The 21,021-nt window shown below is 42.0% G+C and overlaps 1 protein-coding gene across 1 annotated transcript; it reads left to right on the forward strand.

Moving 5' to 3' along the window:
- Positions 1-1,386: 1,386 nt before the first annotated feature.
- On the forward strand, positions 1,387-20,452 carry LOC139465009 (uncharacterized). Its single transcript, XM_071246679.1, has 17 exons — positions 1,387-1,517; positions 2,632-2,783; positions 7,046-7,176; positions 8,167-8,302; positions 9,118-9,186; positions 9,719-9,831; positions 10,342-10,423; positions 12,106-12,273; positions 12,507-12,593; positions 13,125-13,219; positions 14,135-14,242; positions 15,182-15,242; positions 15,358-15,465; positions 16,727-16,791; positions 17,211-17,282; positions 19,395-19,564; positions 20,229-20,452. The coding sequence occupies exons 1-17, from the start codon at positions 1,406-1,408 to the stop codon at positions 20,372-20,374; spliced, it is 1,875 nt and encodes a 624-aa protein (XP_071102780.1). The 5' UTR covers positions 1,387-1,405; the 3' UTR covers positions 20,375-20,452.
- Positions 20,453-21,021: the final 569 nt, after the last annotated feature.

The following is a 21,021-nucleotide window of genomic DNA, read 5'->3' on the forward strand; positions in this document are numbered from 1 at the left end:
TATAACGAAGATCTGATACCTTTCACTGATGGTAAAAATGCTAAATTCCTTCCACTTATCTGAGTAGAAATACAATAGACAAATGAAACTGTTTCATACTAGTATTTCAGAGAGATAAAAACAAGACTATGTCAGGAAGGAAGACTTCATCTTTCCTATAGTCAACTTTCGTGTTTCCCCAATCTCAGCAGCTCCAGCCTTTAGTGTGTACATTTCACAACGTTTGAGGTACAATCGAGCTCTCTCTTTCCACGAAAGAGCGTCATATGACTCTATATCTTTCTCAAAAGTTGTTTGCTTCTAGGTACAACATTCAAGTTCTTGGTGTTGTTTTTTTTCAAGTGAATAATTGACTTGCCTTCGCGTGTGCTTGTAACGAGTGCCATAGGTGGGACAGGATACGCTCACCCTTTCACGAACACCTATTGTGAATATTGTGATTATGAAAAGAGTTGTGTCACGTATATTTTTTAACTGGAAAGAGTTGTTACTTTTATTTTTGCTGCATGCAATACCTGGCATCTATGATCTGTTTATCCAAAATACACGAAAAGTTTCGACGCTCAACTAATTTTCCCAACATGTTCACACAGCAAATCAACTTTTTGTATAAAGTTTTATATATTACTTACTAATATTTCGATTTTGTCACCGACATTAGCGTTACACAGTGTACTCGTGTCTTCAGCGGCCGAGCGAACTCTTTAAACTAAAAGGTTACACAATTGTTATAATCATCAGTGTGTGTGTGTGTGTGTGTGTGTGTGCGTGCGTGCGTGTGCGTGAGCATGCGTGCGTGCGTTAAAAGATTAAGGGAAACCGGGTTTAGATTTGAATGAAATGAAGCATGCCGAAACATTTATAAAGGCGGATCGATCTGACGCAGGTCTTATAAATGGCTAATGAGGCAATAGGCCTAGCATTAAAGGGATCTGTGGCAGCAAGCGTCCATGATATATCGTGGTTCAATGTGGTTCAATAGGAGAGACGCATCGGAGGGAATACTTTTAAACAAGACGATATCGCGATTTGAAACAGCTGTGATAAGCGGATAAGCGGATGACATCTAGGTGAGACATGTTTCATGTGAGAGACCTGCACCTCCTAGATCTGTGTTAAATCCCTTTGTAAAGCGGTATTAGATTACAGTTGCGGGCACCAGGGATGGACATGAACTCACTTTCATTGAATTGAGAAGCCCGGGGTGACAGATTGCCACCAGTTGACGTCCCGGGGGTGAGAGAGGCCTTTTACACCTTAGGTAATGCACTGTATACCCTGCACGCCGTTATTATATTTCAGAACATGAATAAATAATAAAGAGACTTATTATCCTTGATGGCAGATAGAGGGAGTAGGGATTTCGGAGTGTGGGGCCAACTGCATTCGGCAGATCACTGCAGCCATGTCGGCGTCCAGATTCAAAGTTTCTGCCAAATGTCTATTTGCTTGCTTCATTTCCAGCCTGGTGCTTGTTGCTGTTATTGTGCTGGCCACACAGCTGGCTCCGTCAGCTGGTGAGTGTTCATTTCATATGTCATTCTGACAGCTTATGTACATTTCACATATCATAATAACAGTTTCATGCCCGCATTGATAATGTGTGTCAGCCACGTTGGTAGTTGTATCATTTTATATGTGTGCATGTTATTCCCTGTTAACTATACGTACACCTTGTAATGCCGATATCCATGTTATGTTTTTATACAGTACATATATGTGAAATGCGTTTATTTGATTGTTAATAATTCTCGGCACTGTACATTAGGTAACCAAGCTTTATTCTACACGTACATTTGTCACATAGTTGAATACTTTCCTTCAGATATTCACATTAATACTCGTATCATATATATGTACATCTGTACACTGTTATATAATTAATAAAACATTATCTATATACATTTATGCAAACAGGGTTTATGCTATTCAAAGTCATAATTCGGTTATTTAAAAACGTTTAAAGATAATGCTTTTATAACTACAGTTATAGTAATGTGCACCTTCATACAATACACAAGAACTTGTTTGTAAACAGAATTGACGAACGTAAACAACTACTACATGTGCTATTTCATTCGCATTCACACATCAGACACCCAGGCCGTGTGAGGTCACCAGCTTGATGCATTCCACTCCACACTACCACAGGCACTTTGTCATTCTAAACCACTAATGACATTGGCTTGAACGACGAGCTTTTACACTGGTGTCACCATAGGTCAAATCTTGACCTGTGACCTTTCACTTTGTGGGACGAAAATGTCGGTGTACCGACTTTAATACTCCCAGTACCATAGCTTGCTGCGCATGTAACGTAATAAGTCTCTGATTTGATAACTATAGATAAGGGTTTTTGCATGTTTTGCTTTCACCATTTCGTAGGAAGGTAAAAATTAGTGGGTGCGTTCGTTCGGTCGTTCGTTCGTTCGTTCGTTCGTACTATATATTGGTTTCACGTGTTCCTTTGTTGGGAATTTAACCCGATATTTCGACTCTTTAATTACTAGGCCACCATTTTTTTCGGTATTTGATAACGTATACAGTGTAATTTATTGAGTACTTTAGAAAGCTTATTGAAATATACACATGACTGGTTCGACCGCAATGTAATTTTACCGGTTGGTATAGGTGGATCAGTTGGCGATGACCTGCGGTCACTGGAGGCCGAGTTTTACCGATGGCGTGAGATGGACTCCCCCGAGTTTACCACGGAGACTGGCGTCCACACGTACGACAACACAGTAGAAGATTTCAGCATGGTGTCTTTGGAGACGAGAAAGGTGAGTTTGGTTTAATGGCCCAAGAGACGAAGAGGTTCAGTGTGGCTAGTTGGTCTCTGTTTGGCTACTTGGAGACGACAAACCGACTGAGTATGGTGCACTTAGATGCGAGAGAGTGTGTCTGGATTGTCTCCCCATGTATGGTGCACTTAGAAGCGAGAGAGTGTGTCTGGATTGTCTCCCCGTGTATGGTGCACTTAGATGCGAGAGAGTGTGTCTGGATTGTCTCCCCGTGTATGGTGCACTTAGATGCGAGAGAGTGTGTCTGGATTGTCTCCCCATGTATGGTGCACTTAGAAGCGAGAGAGTGTGTCTGGATTGTCTCCCCGTGTATGGTGCACTTAGATGCGAGAGAGTGTGTCTGGATTGTCTCCCCGTGTATGGTGCACTTAGATGCGAGAGAGTGTGTCTGGATTGTCTCCCCGTGTATGGTGCACTTAGATGCGAGAGAGTGTGTCTGGATTGTCTCCCCATGTATGGTGCACTTACATGCGAGAGTGTGTGTCTGGATTGTCTCCCCGTGTATGGTGCACTTAGATGCGAGAGAGTGTGTCTGGATTGTCTCCCCGTGTATGGTGCACTTAGAAGCGAGAGAGTGTATGGATTGTCTCCCCGTGTATGGTGCACTTAGATGCGAGAGTGTGTCTGGATTGTCTCCCCGTGTATGGTGCACTTAGATGCGAGAGAGTTTGTCTGGATTGTCTCCCCGTGTATGGTGCACTTACATGCGAGAGTGTGTGTCTGGATTGTCTCCCCGTGTATGGTGCACTTAGATGCGAGAGAGTGTGTCTGGATTGTCTCCCCGTGTATGGCGCACTTACATGCGAGAGTGTGTGTCTGGATTATCTCCCCGTGTATGGTGCACTTAGATGCGAGAGAGTTTGTCTGGATTGTCTCCCCGTGTATGGTGCACTTAGATGCGAGAGAGTGTGTCTGGATTGTCTTCCCGTGTATGGTGCACTTACATGCGAGAGAGTGTGCCTGGATTGTCTCCCCGTGTATGGTGCACTTAGATGCGAGAGAGTGTGTCTGGATTGTCTCCCCGTGTATGGTGCACTTAGAAGCGAGAGAGTGTATGGATTGTCTCCCCGTGTATGGTGCACTTAGATGCGAGAGTGTGTCTGGATTGTCTCCCCGTGTATGGTGCACTTAGATGCGAGAGAGTTTGTCTGGATTGTCTCCCCGTGTATGGTGCACTTACATGCGAGAGTGTGTGTCTGGATTGTCTCCCCATGTATGGTGCACTTAGAAGCGAGAGAGTGTATGGATTGTCTCCCCGTGTATGGTGCACTTAGATGCGAGAGTGTGTCTGGATTGTCTCCCCGTGTATGGTGCACTTAGATGCGAGAGAGTTTGTCTGGATTGTCTCCCCGTGTATGGTGCACTTACATGCGAGAGTGTGTGTCTGGATTGTCTCCCCGTGTATGGTGCACTTAGATGCGAGAGAGTGTGTCTGGATTGTCTCCCCGTGTATGGTGCACTTAGATGCGAGAGAGTTTGTCTGGATTGTCTCCTCGTGTATGGTGCACTTAGATGCGAGAGAGTTTGTCTGGATTGTCTCCCCGTGTATGGTGCACTTACATGCGAGAGAGTGTGTCTGGATTGTCTCCCCATGTATGGTGCACTTAGAAGCGAGAGAGTGTGTCTGGATTGTCTCCCCGTGTATGGTGCACTTAGATGCGAGAGAGTTTGTCTGGATTGTCTCCCCGTGTATGGTGCACTTAGATGCGAGAGAGTTTGTCTGGATTGTCTCCCCGTGTATGGTTTGATTAGAGACGACAAATTGAAGGTGGGTGTGGCTAGATAGTCTCCAAGTATGACATACCCAGATACGAGAAAGTTGCGTGTACCTCTCTAGGGTCTTCCTCTCCAGCATGTTGTTTATGTACAGACTGTCAGGTAATAGGATCTTCCTCTCAATCATATTGTTAATGTACAGACAGACTGTCAGGTAATAGGGTCTTCCTCTCCATCATGTTGTGTATGTACAGACTGTCAGGGAAATGGGTTTTCCCCTTCCAGGATATTGTTTGTGTACAAACTGCCAGGCCAATGGGTCTCCCTCCCCATCATGTTGTTTATGTACAGACAGTCAGGGAAATGGATCTTCCTTTCCAGGATATTGCTTATGTACAAACTGTCTGGCTAATGGGTCTTCCTCTCCAGCATGTTGTTTATGTACAGACTGTCAGGTGATAGGATCTTCTTCTCAATCATATTGTTTATGTACAGACATACAGTCAGGTAATAGGGTATTCCTCTCCATCATGTTGTTTATATACAGACAGTAAGGTAATAGGGTCTTCCTCTCAAGAATGTTGGTTATGTACAGACAGACAGTCAGGTAATAGGGTCTTCCTCTCCACCATGTTGTTTATATACAGACAGTCAGGTAATAGGGTCTTCCTCTTAAAATGTTGGTTATGTACATACTGTCAGGGTAATGGGTCTTCCTCTCCATCATGTTGTTTATGTACAGACTGTCAGGTGATAGGATCTTCTTCTCAATCATATTGTTTATGTACAGACATACAGTCAGATAATAGGGTATTCCTCTCCATCATGTTGTGTATGTACAGACAGTCAGGTAATAGGGTCTTCCTCTCCCGCATGTTGTTTATGTACAGACAGTCCGGTAATAGGGTCTTCCTCTTAAGAATGTTTGTTATGTACAGACAGTCAGGTAATAGGGTCTCCCTCTCCCGCATGTTGTTTACGCGTATGTACATATTGTGAGGCAATAGGGTCTTCCTCTCCATCATGTTGTTTATGTACAGACTGTCAGGTAATAGGGTCTTCCTCTCAAGAATGTTGGTTATGTACATACTGTCAGGGTAATGGGTCTTCCTCTCCATCATGTTGTGTATGTACAGACAGTCAGGTAATAGGGTCTTCCTCTCCAGCATGTTGTGAATGTACAGACAGTCAGGTAATAGGGTCTTCCTCTCCCGCATGTTGTTTATGTACAGACAGTCAGGTGATAGGATCTTCTTCTCAATCATATTGTTTATGTACAGACATACAGTCAGGTAATAGGGTATTCCTTCCTCTCCATCGTGCTGTTTATAACAGACAGTCAGGTAATAGGGTCTTCCTCTCCCGCATGTTGTTTATGTACAGACTGTCAGGTGATATGATCTTCTTTTCAATCATATTGTTTATGTACAGACATACAGTCAGGTAATAGGGTATTCCTTCCTCTCCATCGTGCTGTTTATAACAGACAGTCAGGTAATAGGGTCTTCCTTTCAAGCATGTTGTTTATGTACAGACAGACAGTCAGGTAATAGGGTATTCCTCTCAATCATGTTGTTTATATACAGACATACAGTCAGGTAATGGGTCTTCCTCTCCAGCATGTTGTTTATGTACAGACAGACTGTGAGGCAATAGGGTCTTCCTCTCCAGCATGTTGTTTATATACAGACATACAGTCAGGTAATAGGGTCTTCCTCTCCAGCTTGTTGCTCATGTACATACAGACTGTGAGGCAATAGGGTCTTCCTCTCCAGCTTGTTGCTTATATACAGACATACAGTCAGGTAATAGGGTCTTCCTCTCCAGCATGTTGTTTATGTACATACAGACTGTGAGGCAATAGGGTCTTCCTCTCCAGCATGTTGTTTATATACAGACATACAGTCAGGTAATAGGGTCTTCCTCTCCAGCTTGTTGCTTATGTACAGACTGTCAAGTTATAGGGTCTTCCTCTCAAGAATGTTGTTTATGTTCAGACAGACAGTCAGGTAATAGGGTCTTCCTTTCAAGCATGTTCTTCATGTACAGACACACACACACACACACACACACACACACACACACACACACACACACACACACACGCATACGCACACGCACACGCACACGCACACAGACACAAGTGTGTGCACGTCAGTTTAGAAGTGCAATAATTTTGAATGCGCGTTTCACCTCACCTCCGTACTTCATTATTAATATCTTTCCAGCCGAGGTATTGAAAAGAACACACATGACATTTCCAGAAAAAGACATTGTATTAACGGTTTGTTTGGAAATGTGTGTGATATATACTCACCGAAATTTGGTGTATTCATGCTTTGAACACTCACGCGACATCTGTTCTATATGAACGTGTCCTTGCCATCGATCTGTGTTCCAGACTGACCGCTCTTCCTCACTGATGATGATGATTCCCCTAGCTTGAGCTCTGTTTACATTTCTGGGTCGACAAATCAACGACTCAAAGGTGTGCTTGTATAACGTTATGTGATATTTAATTTCAGGCCATAATAGATGACTTTATCCGCCGACTCTCCACCATCAGCACCGACGCCTTGACGACATCAGAGAAGTATAGTTATGAAGTGTTTAACGACACTCTATCCACGTTTTCTTCCAACCACCAGTGGCGCGTGTACGTATATGTTCCTAATGTAGGTTTGTGATATCAAGATGCGTTTCACATTATGTGCTTTATGATAGAATACGACCCGTGAAGATCTTGGCTAGAATTGGTCTTCAGCAACCCATGCTTACCGTGAAATGCGACTATGCTTGTCGTAAGAGGCGACTAACGGGATCGGGTGGTCAGGTTCGCTGACTTGGTTGATGCATGTCATCGATCCCAATTGTATGGAGTGATGCTCATGATATTAATCACGGGATTGTCTTGTCCAGACTCGATTATTTACAGACCGCTGGAATATTGCTGAGTGCGGCGTTAAACAACAAACCAACCAACAACGAACCAATATGATAGAATACGTATCTCTATATTTGTATTATGCTGCTATACCTATCACTTACTTTGTATTACATGGTAAGTCATTATAACAGTGACCTACAGGTAAGCCAGCCAGGATAAGCTGAGTTGTGACCTGACAATTAATCCCTTATGACTATGTATGAGGTCCGCCCACTGGCGCGCGCCATTTTAAAGAAAGGGGTAGCGGGTGGTCCTCGACAAGTAGTACCATGGATGTCTCGGCTAAGAATTCTGGTATCGACATAATGGTCTATGAGCAACACTTGAGTCCATGGGAGCGTAGTCAGTTTCATCGTCATGACCTGCACGTGAACAATATGCATACACCCTCTCTACCTGTATAATAAACCAAATATGTTTGCCCAACTTCTGTGCACCGCCTACTTGTCTCAAACGCGTTTTGTGAGGTGCTTTACCTTATCCTGGATTACCAGTAAGGATACTATTCATGTATTTGTATTATGTTAGAAATGTGATTGAAATTGTTTCATCATGTGATAATTTGCCTTTAAAGTGCTTCTTCACACGATAGATTTTCAGTCAGGACAATTGTTACTTTATTGATGCTTTATGATTCAATACTGACACGATTAACATATTTGTACTTTCTCCTGTTACTGTTATATATGCTTATTTCAGCTATGGTCCCCTGAATCCCCTCAACTTCCTAGAGGGCGACCAGATCGATCCTGCATACAATGTCCGCATCCTTAAATATGAAACAAAACAGGATTACGAGAAATACCTCTCCCGGTTACAACTGTGGCCGACTAAGGTAAACTGGAGATTATTGGTTTCTTGTTTTGTGGTTTGATCAAATGTCTTTATGTATCCAATGTTAAATTCATTGACTGCTCACTGTCCGAAATGGTCTTATTAAGATGTATTTTAGTCATTTCAAGCTAGTAATTGTCATAAGCACAATACGCATGACCGTGGAAAGTAGCGATTGTTCATCTCTCGCCAGTATACCACAGCTGGCCGGACAACTGTTAGTATAGGATTTACATATGACCGGAAGATAATGTACCTGGTCATTGTGGTTTCAATATATGGTTGAATTACGTGCCTGATACGTCATGTCCTAAACTGATCATGAAGTCAAACCGATGAAGCTGACATGTAGATTTCTAATGGGATATATTTGAGTGCTACACATCTGGTTGTAGACACTTAATAGGATATAAGTCCGTTCGTCTTAAATTCGTCTTGTGACAATATTTGTATCGTGTTGGTTCCATGTCTAGAACGAGAATTCTACATTTAGGATGCACATTTTACAATCCCTTTTCATTCATTGTCGCATTGTCTTGTATAAATGCAGTTAAAACATGCAAGTAAACACATTTTATTGAATAGTTCCCCAAACATAGATTTATACATATTTTGGGAATGCAAGGATTAACGATAAAATGTCGTCATTTCAATATCCACGAGAGTAGACGCTTTAATGTTCACCTCATGAACTGCATTCGTTTAAGATATCTACGTTGAATTTGTAAATGTGACTTTTCGTGCTTTCATCGTTAATGATTTGACATATCAACTTTAGTTATACCTCATAATTATAATATACACAATATGTTCTAGTTTAACCAGTACATCACACGGTTCAAGGAAGCGGCGAAGAACGGACATACGTACCATCGAGTCTCAGTGGTAAGAACACATACAAGACAACCGTCAAGGCAAAGCATCTTTGGTCGGGTGACACATTTGTATCTTCTCTAGAACCAGGCGCCTTTTCAAGTGTTACAAGTAATTGTATATCTGGATACATATCTTGACAACAAACGGTGTTATCTATTTTTTTTATCTCACTCTATGAAATATGGAATCTATTGTTATGCAACTCTCCATTAGGCTCTTGAGATGAGAGTGGGTAGATTTAATGACCTGGCTGATTGGGTGGCATCTTACCCTGGTGTTTGTATCGGTGCTTGATTATCCGAAACCGGATTGTTTATTCATAGGCAATATTTATATGTTGCATTGGATTAATAAGTATGAAATGCATACATGAAACAATCGACAAGTTTATCTTCACTTTTTTTGACGAAAGAATGCTTTATCATTGAAAAGAATCACCATAGTGTAAAACATGAGACGACGATAAATATAAACATATATAAAAATGTATAGTGACTTCAATGATCTGTCCTGGATCTGATGCTCGTGTATAACCCTCCAGGACAAACTCCCAGGACAGATTGAGCCGCTGCTGGTGGCAAACCCTGAGACATCAGTCTTCTACAAGCCATTCACCACTGACGTCGACAAGCTGCCCATCTCCACAAATGACAAGTATGTGGAAGGGATGCAATAGAACTCTTAAAAATGATAATAAATACGGATTACCTAGTCCTCTGAGGATTGGCAATGCAACTCGCTGTGCAGAATTGCGTTCCTTTCAAGTGCCATTCTCCTGTGAAAGTGGGTACCATTCCCAGATTCAATCTGTTTAGGGCTTTACGTCCTCTTTAAACTGTCACGATGTGGCATAACTGAAAAACTGTAGCCCAAACAATAACTCTTTTTTTGGATTGTGTAGAATATGTGAGTGAGGATCAGAGTTCAACATACCAAATTATAAAGTAAAGTTGTAAAGTTGTCTCAAAATATTGTGACATGTAAAAGTATTTAGAGCTTCCATGTAGATGGACTCAACGTTTTAATTCTTACGGTCGGAAAATGTAATCAATAAGCTGTTGAGGCGTAATACGATTGACACACTGGCCTTCGACGTTTGTTACAACAGGATACGGTGCAAGGATCTTTAGATCCATCGTATATAGTCTGTCTATTTATTTCCAGGACAGACTTACGCACTCGTGGTCGACAGGCTGTGGTGAATCTGCTGGTCGGGTTCAAGGGAATCAAGGAATACATTGAGCAGGTACACACAGTGCTGGGTAGGACTGAATGGCGTAGTGAAGTAGAAAACTGATTTGCACTGATAGCATGCGGTAGATAACTAATATTTCTCGTTTTCACATGTTATATTTGTTCATTGACTTTGTTTCATATGTTAAAAATATAGGGATTCCGCTTTCCTCAATGGTAGTTGTTTATGAGATGAGATTCTATGATAAAATACTTGAGAGACCACTGTCATTGTCGTTTAGGGCAGGTCGCACCTAGACTTTCCCAAGGGTTAGTTGACTTAGAGCTGAGAGTTATAAAAAAAAATGTTTGGTTGTTTGAGTGAGTGAGTTTTTACCCCGCCTTTTAGCGATTTTCAGCGATATTCCAGCAATATCCTTGCAGCGGACAGCAGAAATGGGCTTCACACTTTGTACCCATGTGGGGAATCGAACCCTTCGTCTTGACGAGCGAACGTTTTGACAACAAGGCTACGCCACCGACCCTCTATATTATATGCATATTGTTTATATGTGTTTCTGTCGCGTGATAATGGTTTACTAATTCTTAGGTTCACTATACACGAAGAAACCTCCAATATTTCAATGTATTTCGGTAACAACTAATGACGGTGGGTGTGGAAGCTCTCTGTTCCTTTATCTGCCTGGGTTGTGTGTAGGTTACCGGTAGAGCAGAGCATGCTTAAGCTGTTCGTTTACACCTGGTGCTGTCACTGAGGTTTAGTGAACCATTCATATAATTTACTGACATCACTTAATAATGCCTATTGAGGCCACTCGTTCACCTACATGTACTAGCATCACTCATTCACCCCCACTGGCGTCACATCTACTGACGTCACTCATTCACACCTACTGACGTAATTCAATCACACCTACTGACGTCACTCATTTACACCTACTGACGTCAATCATTCATACCTATTGACGTCACTCATTGACACCTACTGACGTCATTCATTCACACCTACTGACGTCTCTCATTCACACCTACTGGCGTCACTTATTGACACCTACTGACGTCTCTCATTCACACCTACTAGCATCACTCATTCAAATCTACTGGTGTCACTCATTCACATCAACTGACGTCAATCATTCACACCTACTGGCGCCACTTATCTACATCTACTGACGTCACTCATTCACACCTACTGACGTCAATCATTCATACCTATTGACACCACTCATTGACACCTACTGAAGTCACTCATTCACAGCTACTTACATCACTCATTCACACCTACTGACGTCACTCATTCACACCAACTGACATCAATCATTCACATCAACTGACGTCAATAATTCACACCTACTGGCGCCACTTATCTACACCTACTGACATCAATCATTCACATCAACTGACGTCAATCATTCACACCTACTGGCGCCACTTATCAACACCTACTGACGTCAATCATTCATACCTATTGACGTCACTCATTGACACATACTGACGTCCCTCATTCACAGCTACTGACGTCACTCATTCACACCTACTGATGTCACTCATTGACACCTACTGACATCACTCATTGACACCTACTGACGTCACTGATTCACGCCAAGTGACGTCACTTATATATACCTACTGAATTCAATCCTTTCCCCCTCTTGACGTCACTGATTTCCACCTACTGAATGACAGCTGCCCCAAGTACTGCTGCTGTGAGTCACGTGCCATGTTCTGTTGAAGGACTACATCTTCCAGACACGCACCACGTACGGTGTGTTGGGGCTGCCTAAAGGTAAAGACTTGTACAGGGCCTGCCTGAAGTGGCACATCTCGGTGGACCTCACCCCAGAGGAGGTGCATCAGAAGGGCAAGGAGGAGGTTGCGCGGATCAGCTCAGAGATACAGATGGTGAGATGAAGGATGGAAGGAAGGAAACAATAACATTGACAAAGTGAAATAAGGAATGAAAAGAAATAGCTTTTGGAAATGTATGACGTACCCTTTAGACTATCATTCAATTCTTCAATGCCATCATTTTACCTCACAGTGGATTGATACGGGGTATGTGTCTCCACTACCTGTAGTTTATACACATCTCCAAACTGAGTATAAAACTACCTTAATGGATGAATTCATTTTAGATAATGCGGAAAAGAAAATTTACTTGGACTGTAGCAGAATTTTACAAGCAGTTGAAAGAACAACCCCAGTTTCATCTGAACAGTGCCGTAAGTTGAGGTGATTCATGTGCAGCGAGTTATATATACAAGTATATCGGATCTTTATATCATCCCGTTTCCTTGTAGCATCACCAGGGGGTACGATGCGTATATAAAGATAGCTCTTGTTATCAAAGTTAAATAATCGTTATATGTAGAGGAAAAGGAAAGGCAGATGACATAATCTAGATGTTTCAATTTGTGTCAATTAAATTCTTATGAATTCATAAATATGTAAACCTTAATGGATATCCGTAGTTTATTTCCAATCAGGATTGTAATATCACCCTCCTATTGAGTATTGGTTAGCGGAGGAGTTAGTACGTTTAAGTATGTAGCAGATGTTCTGGTTCGAATCCCAAAACGGGTTCATGTCGAGCCCATGTAATGTTCCTCGGATACTAGTACCAAGGTCAGCACCCTTCTCACTCTCTCGCTTATCTCGTATGTTGAATGTTTACGTGTTTACAAGATGGAAAGAAGTACGAAAGACGAAGGAATTGAAATTATATTGAAGAAGTTCCCTTTCTATAATTCCAGGATGAACTCTTGAAGGAATACCGATATATGGTATATGAGAGAATATACCCACAGTTATCGAGGGCATTCAAGAATATACCAAACCTCAATGTCAGGTAAGACACACATGGATTGCACTAGACGTAAGACAATGAAATGACGAGGCAACGCGATTGGCAGAGTTCTGTCCATTCGCTGCAAATATCAATGGCTGCCGATTAAAATCTGCCTGTCTACCACTTGGTCTATGGTCACATGTCGTTCTAAATCATATTTTAAAGCCGAAATTACCGTAAACAATGATTATTAGCAGCCTTCCTATAGATACATGTTATTATTGTTTGAGTGATGGCATCCGTGGTCTAGTGGATAGAGCGTCTGCCCAGAGAGTGCAAGGTCGGTGGTTCGATCCCCGGGTCGCGTCATACCAATAAAGCCTTCATATGGTACGTGTTGTTACCCTGTCTGGCATCCGGCATTTAAGAGGATAAAACGCTGGCTGGTCGGCTCGGCTGTGTCTGAGTGGTGTATGCATGTTATACCGCGGCATGGTATCGCCAATGGACCAGCACTATAACACCGGTATACACACACACACACACACACACACACACACACACACACACACACACACACACACACACACACACACACACACACGTATAAATATGGTGGTAGAAGTTGTCCTAGTTACTGCTGTAGCAGTGAAAATTGTATCTTTGACCTTTGTTATTTGTTATTCTGTTCAACAGAAACGTTGTTGTCATTGGGTAAGTAGGAATTTGTTTCATAGGGAAGTAGGATGAGAGGAATTTGGTTCATGTGTTCGGTATCAATGTCTCGCGTCAAAGTCGCGATTATTGGGACGTGCTCTACAGTTCATTACAGTCATCGCACGATCGCGAAAGATATGCATTCAACACTCCAGAGGTGAGCGTTGAAATCCATTTTACAACTGAAGGGGTCGCTGACGTACATTAACGAAAGTTGCAATATATAAAGAACTATCCCTGTTGCCCCTCCGTCACCAGTGTGGAGTCCATGCCCAATGACGGTACCGGGGGGACGTACATAGCGGGAACAGCGGACGGATCACGGCAGGGAGTATTCCAGGTCAACCTTAAAAGGCCAAACGAAACGTAAGTAAATATATCATCATAAGTAAACACTTTCCTCCAATAAACCGAATAAACAGTTCCGGAATAACACACTCGGGTTTCTGTCGTAAATGATAACAGCGTCAAATATCTTTCCATAATCTTAAGAAATCTTCGTTGTCCAGTGTACGATTCCGACTATATCACAAGCAGGTTTTTATGAATCACTAGCACATAGTGATGATACCAGATGTTCGCGAAAAGGCGACCGTATCCTGCCCCGCCGATCGCGCCTTTCACAAACACTTGTGCAAAGGCATGTAGATACATATGTCAGTATATCTATGTCAACCACGTTTTTGGACAAACGCCCCCATGAAATCTTTCCTCAGGTTTTTCGTTTTTGAAACGAAAGAATCGCCTAAAATGAATTATTCACTTACATTACCATACTCGGATGTTGAGCTTATATGCTTGAGATACTCACAATCAGAGAAGTAATTTTTTTTATGTATGCTGAACCTACATTACAGATTAGGTCAGACCAAATGGATTATTTGTTCTTTGTCGCATTCGTCGCTGCCAGTCGTTGGTAGTGATATGTGCTCAGTAAAATGTCATTAGTATATGTGGTGGTGACTTAATAACCTGCAGGGTCAGTCGGGTAGCCTAGTGGTTAAAGCGTTCGCTCGTCAGACCGATTCCCGACATGGGTACAATATGTGAAGCCCATGTCTGGTGTTCCCCGCTATGATATTGCTGGAATATTGCTAAAAGCGGCGTAAAACCATACTCACACACACTCACTTATAACCTACATGTAGTGGCGTTGGTACAAAATAATTTCGTTTCAGCAGTCTTTAAAACAAAGTACCTAGTCAATGTTATGCCATTATATATATATGTTCTTAGCGACGCCACCATGACACACCATATCCAACGTGTTCTGGTGCTCAGTTCTGTCGATGTATCTTCTTTCAGAAACACGTTCAGTATGATGGCATTGACTCTACATGAAACAGTACCTGGTCATCATCTACAGGTGAGTCATTGACATGATCACAAAGTGTACACACGTTCTCAGAGACGATATACACAGCTCCATGTTGTAACATGCCACCTAATCAGTGAATACCTTCTACTCCCCATCGTTTCAGTCCGTGTACGCGCTCACTGCCAGCCTGCCAGACTTCCAGAGAAATATTGAATATGAGAAATATTTTGCCGTTCCTTATCACTTTCCGTTTTACACGGCGTACACTGAGGTGAGTAGCTGGGTGTGGTCTACATCCAAGCAAGTATGACATAAGTCCGTCATACACTTTGTTTAACTACAAACTCAAAATGTATTTTGTATATAAATCTAACACTTAATGGCAACCAAGAATACATACAAATGTCAGGGTTACACACCTAGCACCAAATACAACTCCTAGACCTAGACATATACTTGTAATCAGAATAGAGTGTTTCTCTTCAACTACTTTAACATCAGATCAAACCCTTGCAGAGAATTGGGAGCACGGATGGCCCATTCGTCTAAGGCGCTGCGATTCTTTGTGCGGAGTTGCGTCCCTTGGGCACGCCAGAAACCTATGATTGTGGGTTCAAATCTCGGTTCGCCCCGATTATGTTTCTAGGTTTGTCAGCCCCATACCCGTGCTCGTGGGTTCTGAGACCTGCATCACTTCGGACTTTCCTCCTACTGTCACGTCGCGATATAACTGTAATACTGTTAAAAGCGGCGTTAAACCCAACTCACTCACTCACTCACAAAAACACTGGGAACAGTCAAAGCAGAGAAGCCAGGCATCAGGACAAGGGTCGCTGTGATATTGAATCATTATTTTGATATGGTATAAAAGCTATGGCAATAGACAATAAGTCATATTAGCTGAATATGAGATTATATTGGATAAAGACGTTAAACATTATTGTATTAGTCAATCTTTATTCATGGTACTGATGAGGCCAGAGGCCTGTGGGACATTTTCTTGTGTATGTTCAGAATTCATTATATATTTTCTTTGTTTTATGGAATTGAATATGAGCTAAAACTGCCTTTCATTATTAAAGAATGTATATACATTCCGTTTGAGGCAGAAATGGTCTTTTACACATTTGGGTCTTAAATTACTTTATTTCAGTCAATACTGGTAACAGTGGAGAACCAAGCACCTGAACAGGAAAATGCATTGTATTTTAACCCCAGGGCTTCCAGGCCCAATAACTCTCTGATTGGGCTGTTGTGATATTATAATTCAATGATAGGCCATGGCCATTATGCGCAGAGACAATACCTCATATTGACTCGATCTGCGATTATTTTCAATGAAGTCCGTATTGATGTATTTAATATGACATTGGTTCCCCCTGGAGGCAGTATTAAGAGATTCATCATCGATGGTATTACAATATATAAGTCAATTTTAAATTGTCCAGACCATGCGCGCTCTCTGCAGACCAATATCTCATTCCAGACTGTCTTCTTCATGGCTCTTTTATTTTGATGTGTTTCTTTATCAGGGATGGGGTCTATATGCAGAATCTCTCGGAGAATATTTAGGTATCTATAAAGACGATAACGAACTGTGAGTATGAATATAGTCTACTGCGCTTCATATTACCATTTCATGCAAAATATCCAACGGTAATTTCAATGGTCCATATAGCCATTGCTGAGCATGTAGCCCTTGGAAGTAAAAGAAAGTATTTAGAAGTTCACCCAGCAGAGAATGGGTACCCAACAGGAAAGAGCTTGAGTTGTATACTCCCGAGGAAGTTTTGAATGCAAATTTTACATTGACTCCTTGACAGAGTAATACATGTATGTGCTATTTGAAATTCACGTCATATTCTATTTATGATGACGGTGATGGTGATGGTGATGGTGATGGTGCTAGTGATGATGAAAATAATCAGCATCATTATTGTGGCTGGAATAGGAAGACCTGCGCGACGTTTAACAGTAAAGCACCCCAGTGTTCATGGTTTCGTTTCCAATTCTCAGACTTGGCCGATACGGGGAGGAGATATTCCGTGCGTGCAGACTGGTCGTTGACACCGGAATACATTACTTTGGGTGAGTTCCAATCAACAATGTCTTCAATGTGCCCAGCAGACATGTAGTGTTATCGTAATGAACCTGCATACCACAGATGGACGACCAACGTCGAATGCGGCAGTTATGGCATTGGAAAAATATATATCACAAGGGACAGTTAACTGTCTCTTTAATCTTTAAAGATTATACTCTCTCACTGAGCATGAATGTAATGACAGAGGCGTCTGTCATGGGTGAAGGATTGAGACGTGGAGACATGTCTGACGTGGGGATGTGGCCTGAACAGAAAGCAATGTGTCTCTGTCATTAGATCTTCACCAACCTCTGGTAAAGTCAAGAAATAACGTTGCAAAAATAGCCATGTCGTCATTGGGTAAGCAGGAATTTGTTTCATAGGGAAGTAGGAAGAGAAGAATTTGGTTCATGTGTTCGGTATCAAAGTGAATTTGTGAGGATGACATACCTGCACTAAAATATAACAATAACAAACGAATACTAAATATGATGATACATAAAGTTCCTTTTTAGTCTTACAAATCTCACGTTGATGACATCATCTACATGACGTATTGCTGACGTCATCGGGGACCGCCTCCGTGGTCTAGTGGTAGAGCATCAGCCTGGAGAGCGGAAGGTCCAGGGGTTCGATCCCCGGCCGCGTCATACCTAAAGACGTTAGAAGATGGTACTTGTTGTTACCCTGCCTGACCCTCAGCATGAAGGGTCTACAACAAGGAGTGGTGTTTTCGGACACACACACACACACAAAGAGACACAGACACACACATACTCACGTGCGTGCATGCACGTGGCTATATAAGCCCAATAATCTTGAACGCAACGTTAAACCCTATTTCACCTCACCTCACCTGACGTCATCGGGGACTGCAATTACACAATGTCGGCGTCGTTTGCACTGAAATACTCCGACTTAGGCTGTTTTTTCGAAATCAACGAATATAGTGAGATAAGGTGATATTGTGAAAATATTGTGACGACACAGAAACTTCAAATGAGACATAAATCAATACAGGATGTATGTGTGAAAGCAGTATATACCGGAGTAGACGAGCTCAGTTGGCTTATGCATAACGAGATCGAAGGGGTGATCTCGAACGTTCAGCTCGAAAAAGCCTGCACATCCAGCTTGTGACACATGCAGCTTGTGACACATGCAGCTTGTGACACATCCAGCTTGTGACACATCCAGCTTGTGACACATGCAGCTTGTGACACATCCAGCTTGTGACACATCCAGCTTGTGACACATGCAGCTTGTGACACATCCAGCTTGTGACACATGCAGCTTGTGACACATGCAGCTTGTGACACATCCAGCTTGTGACACATCCAGCTTGTGACACATGCAGCTTGTGACACATCCAGCTTGTGACACATCCAGCTTGTGACACATGCAGCTTGTGAATCATATATGTCTTGTAGCCGCCATCGGAGTCGCACTATTGTAAACCGCGTAAAGTAAAGACAGTTCACTGACACTGTATTTCCCAGCAGCTTGTGACACATCCAGCTTGTGACACATGCAGCTTGTGACACATCCAGCTTGTGACACATCCAGCTTGTGACACATGCAGCTTGTGAATCATATATGTCTTGTAGCCGCCATCGGAGTCGCACTATTGTAAACCGCGTAAAGTAAAGACAGTTCACTGACACTGTATTTCCCAGATGGAGATTCCGGATTAAAATAGTTCCCTAGCAACATATGCTGGTGGTAAGAGGCGACCAAACTGGATCGGCTAGGTGACTTCATGTATACATACAGCTGTAATACTGCTGATTGTGGCGTTAAACAACAGCAAACAAAATACATGGGTGGAACTTTGATGACAATGTCCATGTCTTAATAGTATACCACCTCATATACCAGTAATTACGACAATCTCATATAACATTCATATCATTGGGAAATACGACAACCTCATATAGAATACATCTTTGAGGGAAATAGGCTTTTCATTATCCATGGGTTTGTCTGCTCCAGTGACAATAAAATGTAAATCGGAGTACATGCGTCCCGCCCTGGCTCTGTATCAGCGCTGCTGGTAGTTGAGCCAGAGTTATGTGTATTTTGACCATTACCATGTCTGTCTTTCTTTCCTATCGAAGATGGACACGTCAGCAGGCCATCACGTACATGGCTGACCACACCCCGATGGGCCGAAATGAGATTGAGATAGAAATAAACCGCTACATCACCACGCCCGGTCAAGCATGTGCTTACAAGATTGGAGAACTTAAAATAAAGGAGCTACGACAAACTGCGATGGACAAGCTGGGTTCGTTCCATATTTTAATTGACATAATACTACAGGAAAAAGCCTCATACAATACAGAAGATTACACTTAGCTGTTGGGTAGTGGTTGGTTTGACTCGTGATGTAGTAGCTGCGTGTAAGACTGAATGAATTCATTATACCTAAAATTAATATAAAATTAAATATTAAATATTTAATAAATATTAAAAGTATACTTTATCACACCATGGAAAGAAAGGTTTGCTCATCCATATGTGCATGACCAGTCCCTAAAAGCAGCGGGGACACGGGTGGCCCAGTCGTCTAAGGCGCCGCGATTCGCTGTGCAGAGTTGCGTCTCTTGGGCACGCCAGAAACCCATGACTGTGGGTTCGAATCCCGGTTCACCCGCGATTATGTTTCTAGGTTTGTCAGCACCATACCCGTGCTCGTGGGTTTCACCGAAGTGGTAAACGTCTGAGACCTGCATCACTTGGGGTTTTCCGCCCACATTAAGCTGACAAGCCGCGATATAACTGGAATTCTGTTAAAAAGAGGCGTTAAACCCAACTCACTCACTAAAAGCAGAATTATCAACATTCAGAGACTTCAAAAATGGTTATTTTCAACGGTCTTGATGTATTTGGTGCACTGTACAAATGCATTCAAAGAATGTATTCAAAGAATGTCTGGTTTATAATTTCAGGTTCCAAATTCGATATAGGAGATTTCCATAGTCAGATTCTGGAGAATGGTCCAGTACCACTGAGACTGTTAGAGAAGATCGTTAATAACTGGATAAACGACGTTTCCGGAAACGCAGCGACATCTAGCGGTGGTGGTGCCGTGTGACACAACTCTAATTTTGTAACACCAGCCTCTGCGGCCTAATATTATGGAATAAACCTGACAGAAGCGGAAGTTCGTTGATCGTTGTTTAGCTTTTAGTTTCATGTGTTACAACTTCGGCTACAGTGTATATACTGACATATATTTATGTACACCTACGTAATAAATGATTTAAAATCAAATTCTAATTATATTTACTATTCAGAAAAAAAGGAAAAACGGAAATATTGCGAATTCCGAAAGACCCGGTGGTGAAAGGCAACACTTTGGACACAATTGGACAAAAGTGCATGGGATAACTGAATATTTACCTGAGAAGTAAGACTTCTCTCAAATTTCAATATATTTTCTCTTTTTGGGGTTTGAAAGCCATATATAAGCACAACACATACCACTTTGTTCGACATAATAATGTTGGTTTTTGAAACGTACACTGTCGAAAGGAAGGATGTTAAACATTCCAATTTGATTGGATAATACGTGTTTTATATTGACACAGCTCTCTTAGTGACTTCCAAATTAACTTCGCATATGTTTACTTATTTCAATATTTCTCATTTCCATGAGTTTAAACATGGTTTAATTTCTATAAATGTCATTTGACATCAATAGTGGAACGTACAGTATCGAGAACATCTAGACAGATTGTT

Source organism: Haliotis cracherodii, unplaced genomic scaffold (assembly GCF_022045235.1).
Source record: "Haliotis cracherodii isolate W230 unplaced genomic scaffold, xgHalCrac1.p SCAF_1, whole genome shotgun sequence".
Classification (NCBI taxonomy): domain Eukaryota; kingdom Metazoa; phylum Mollusca; class Gastropoda; order Lepetellida; family Haliotidae; genus Haliotis; species Haliotis cracherodii.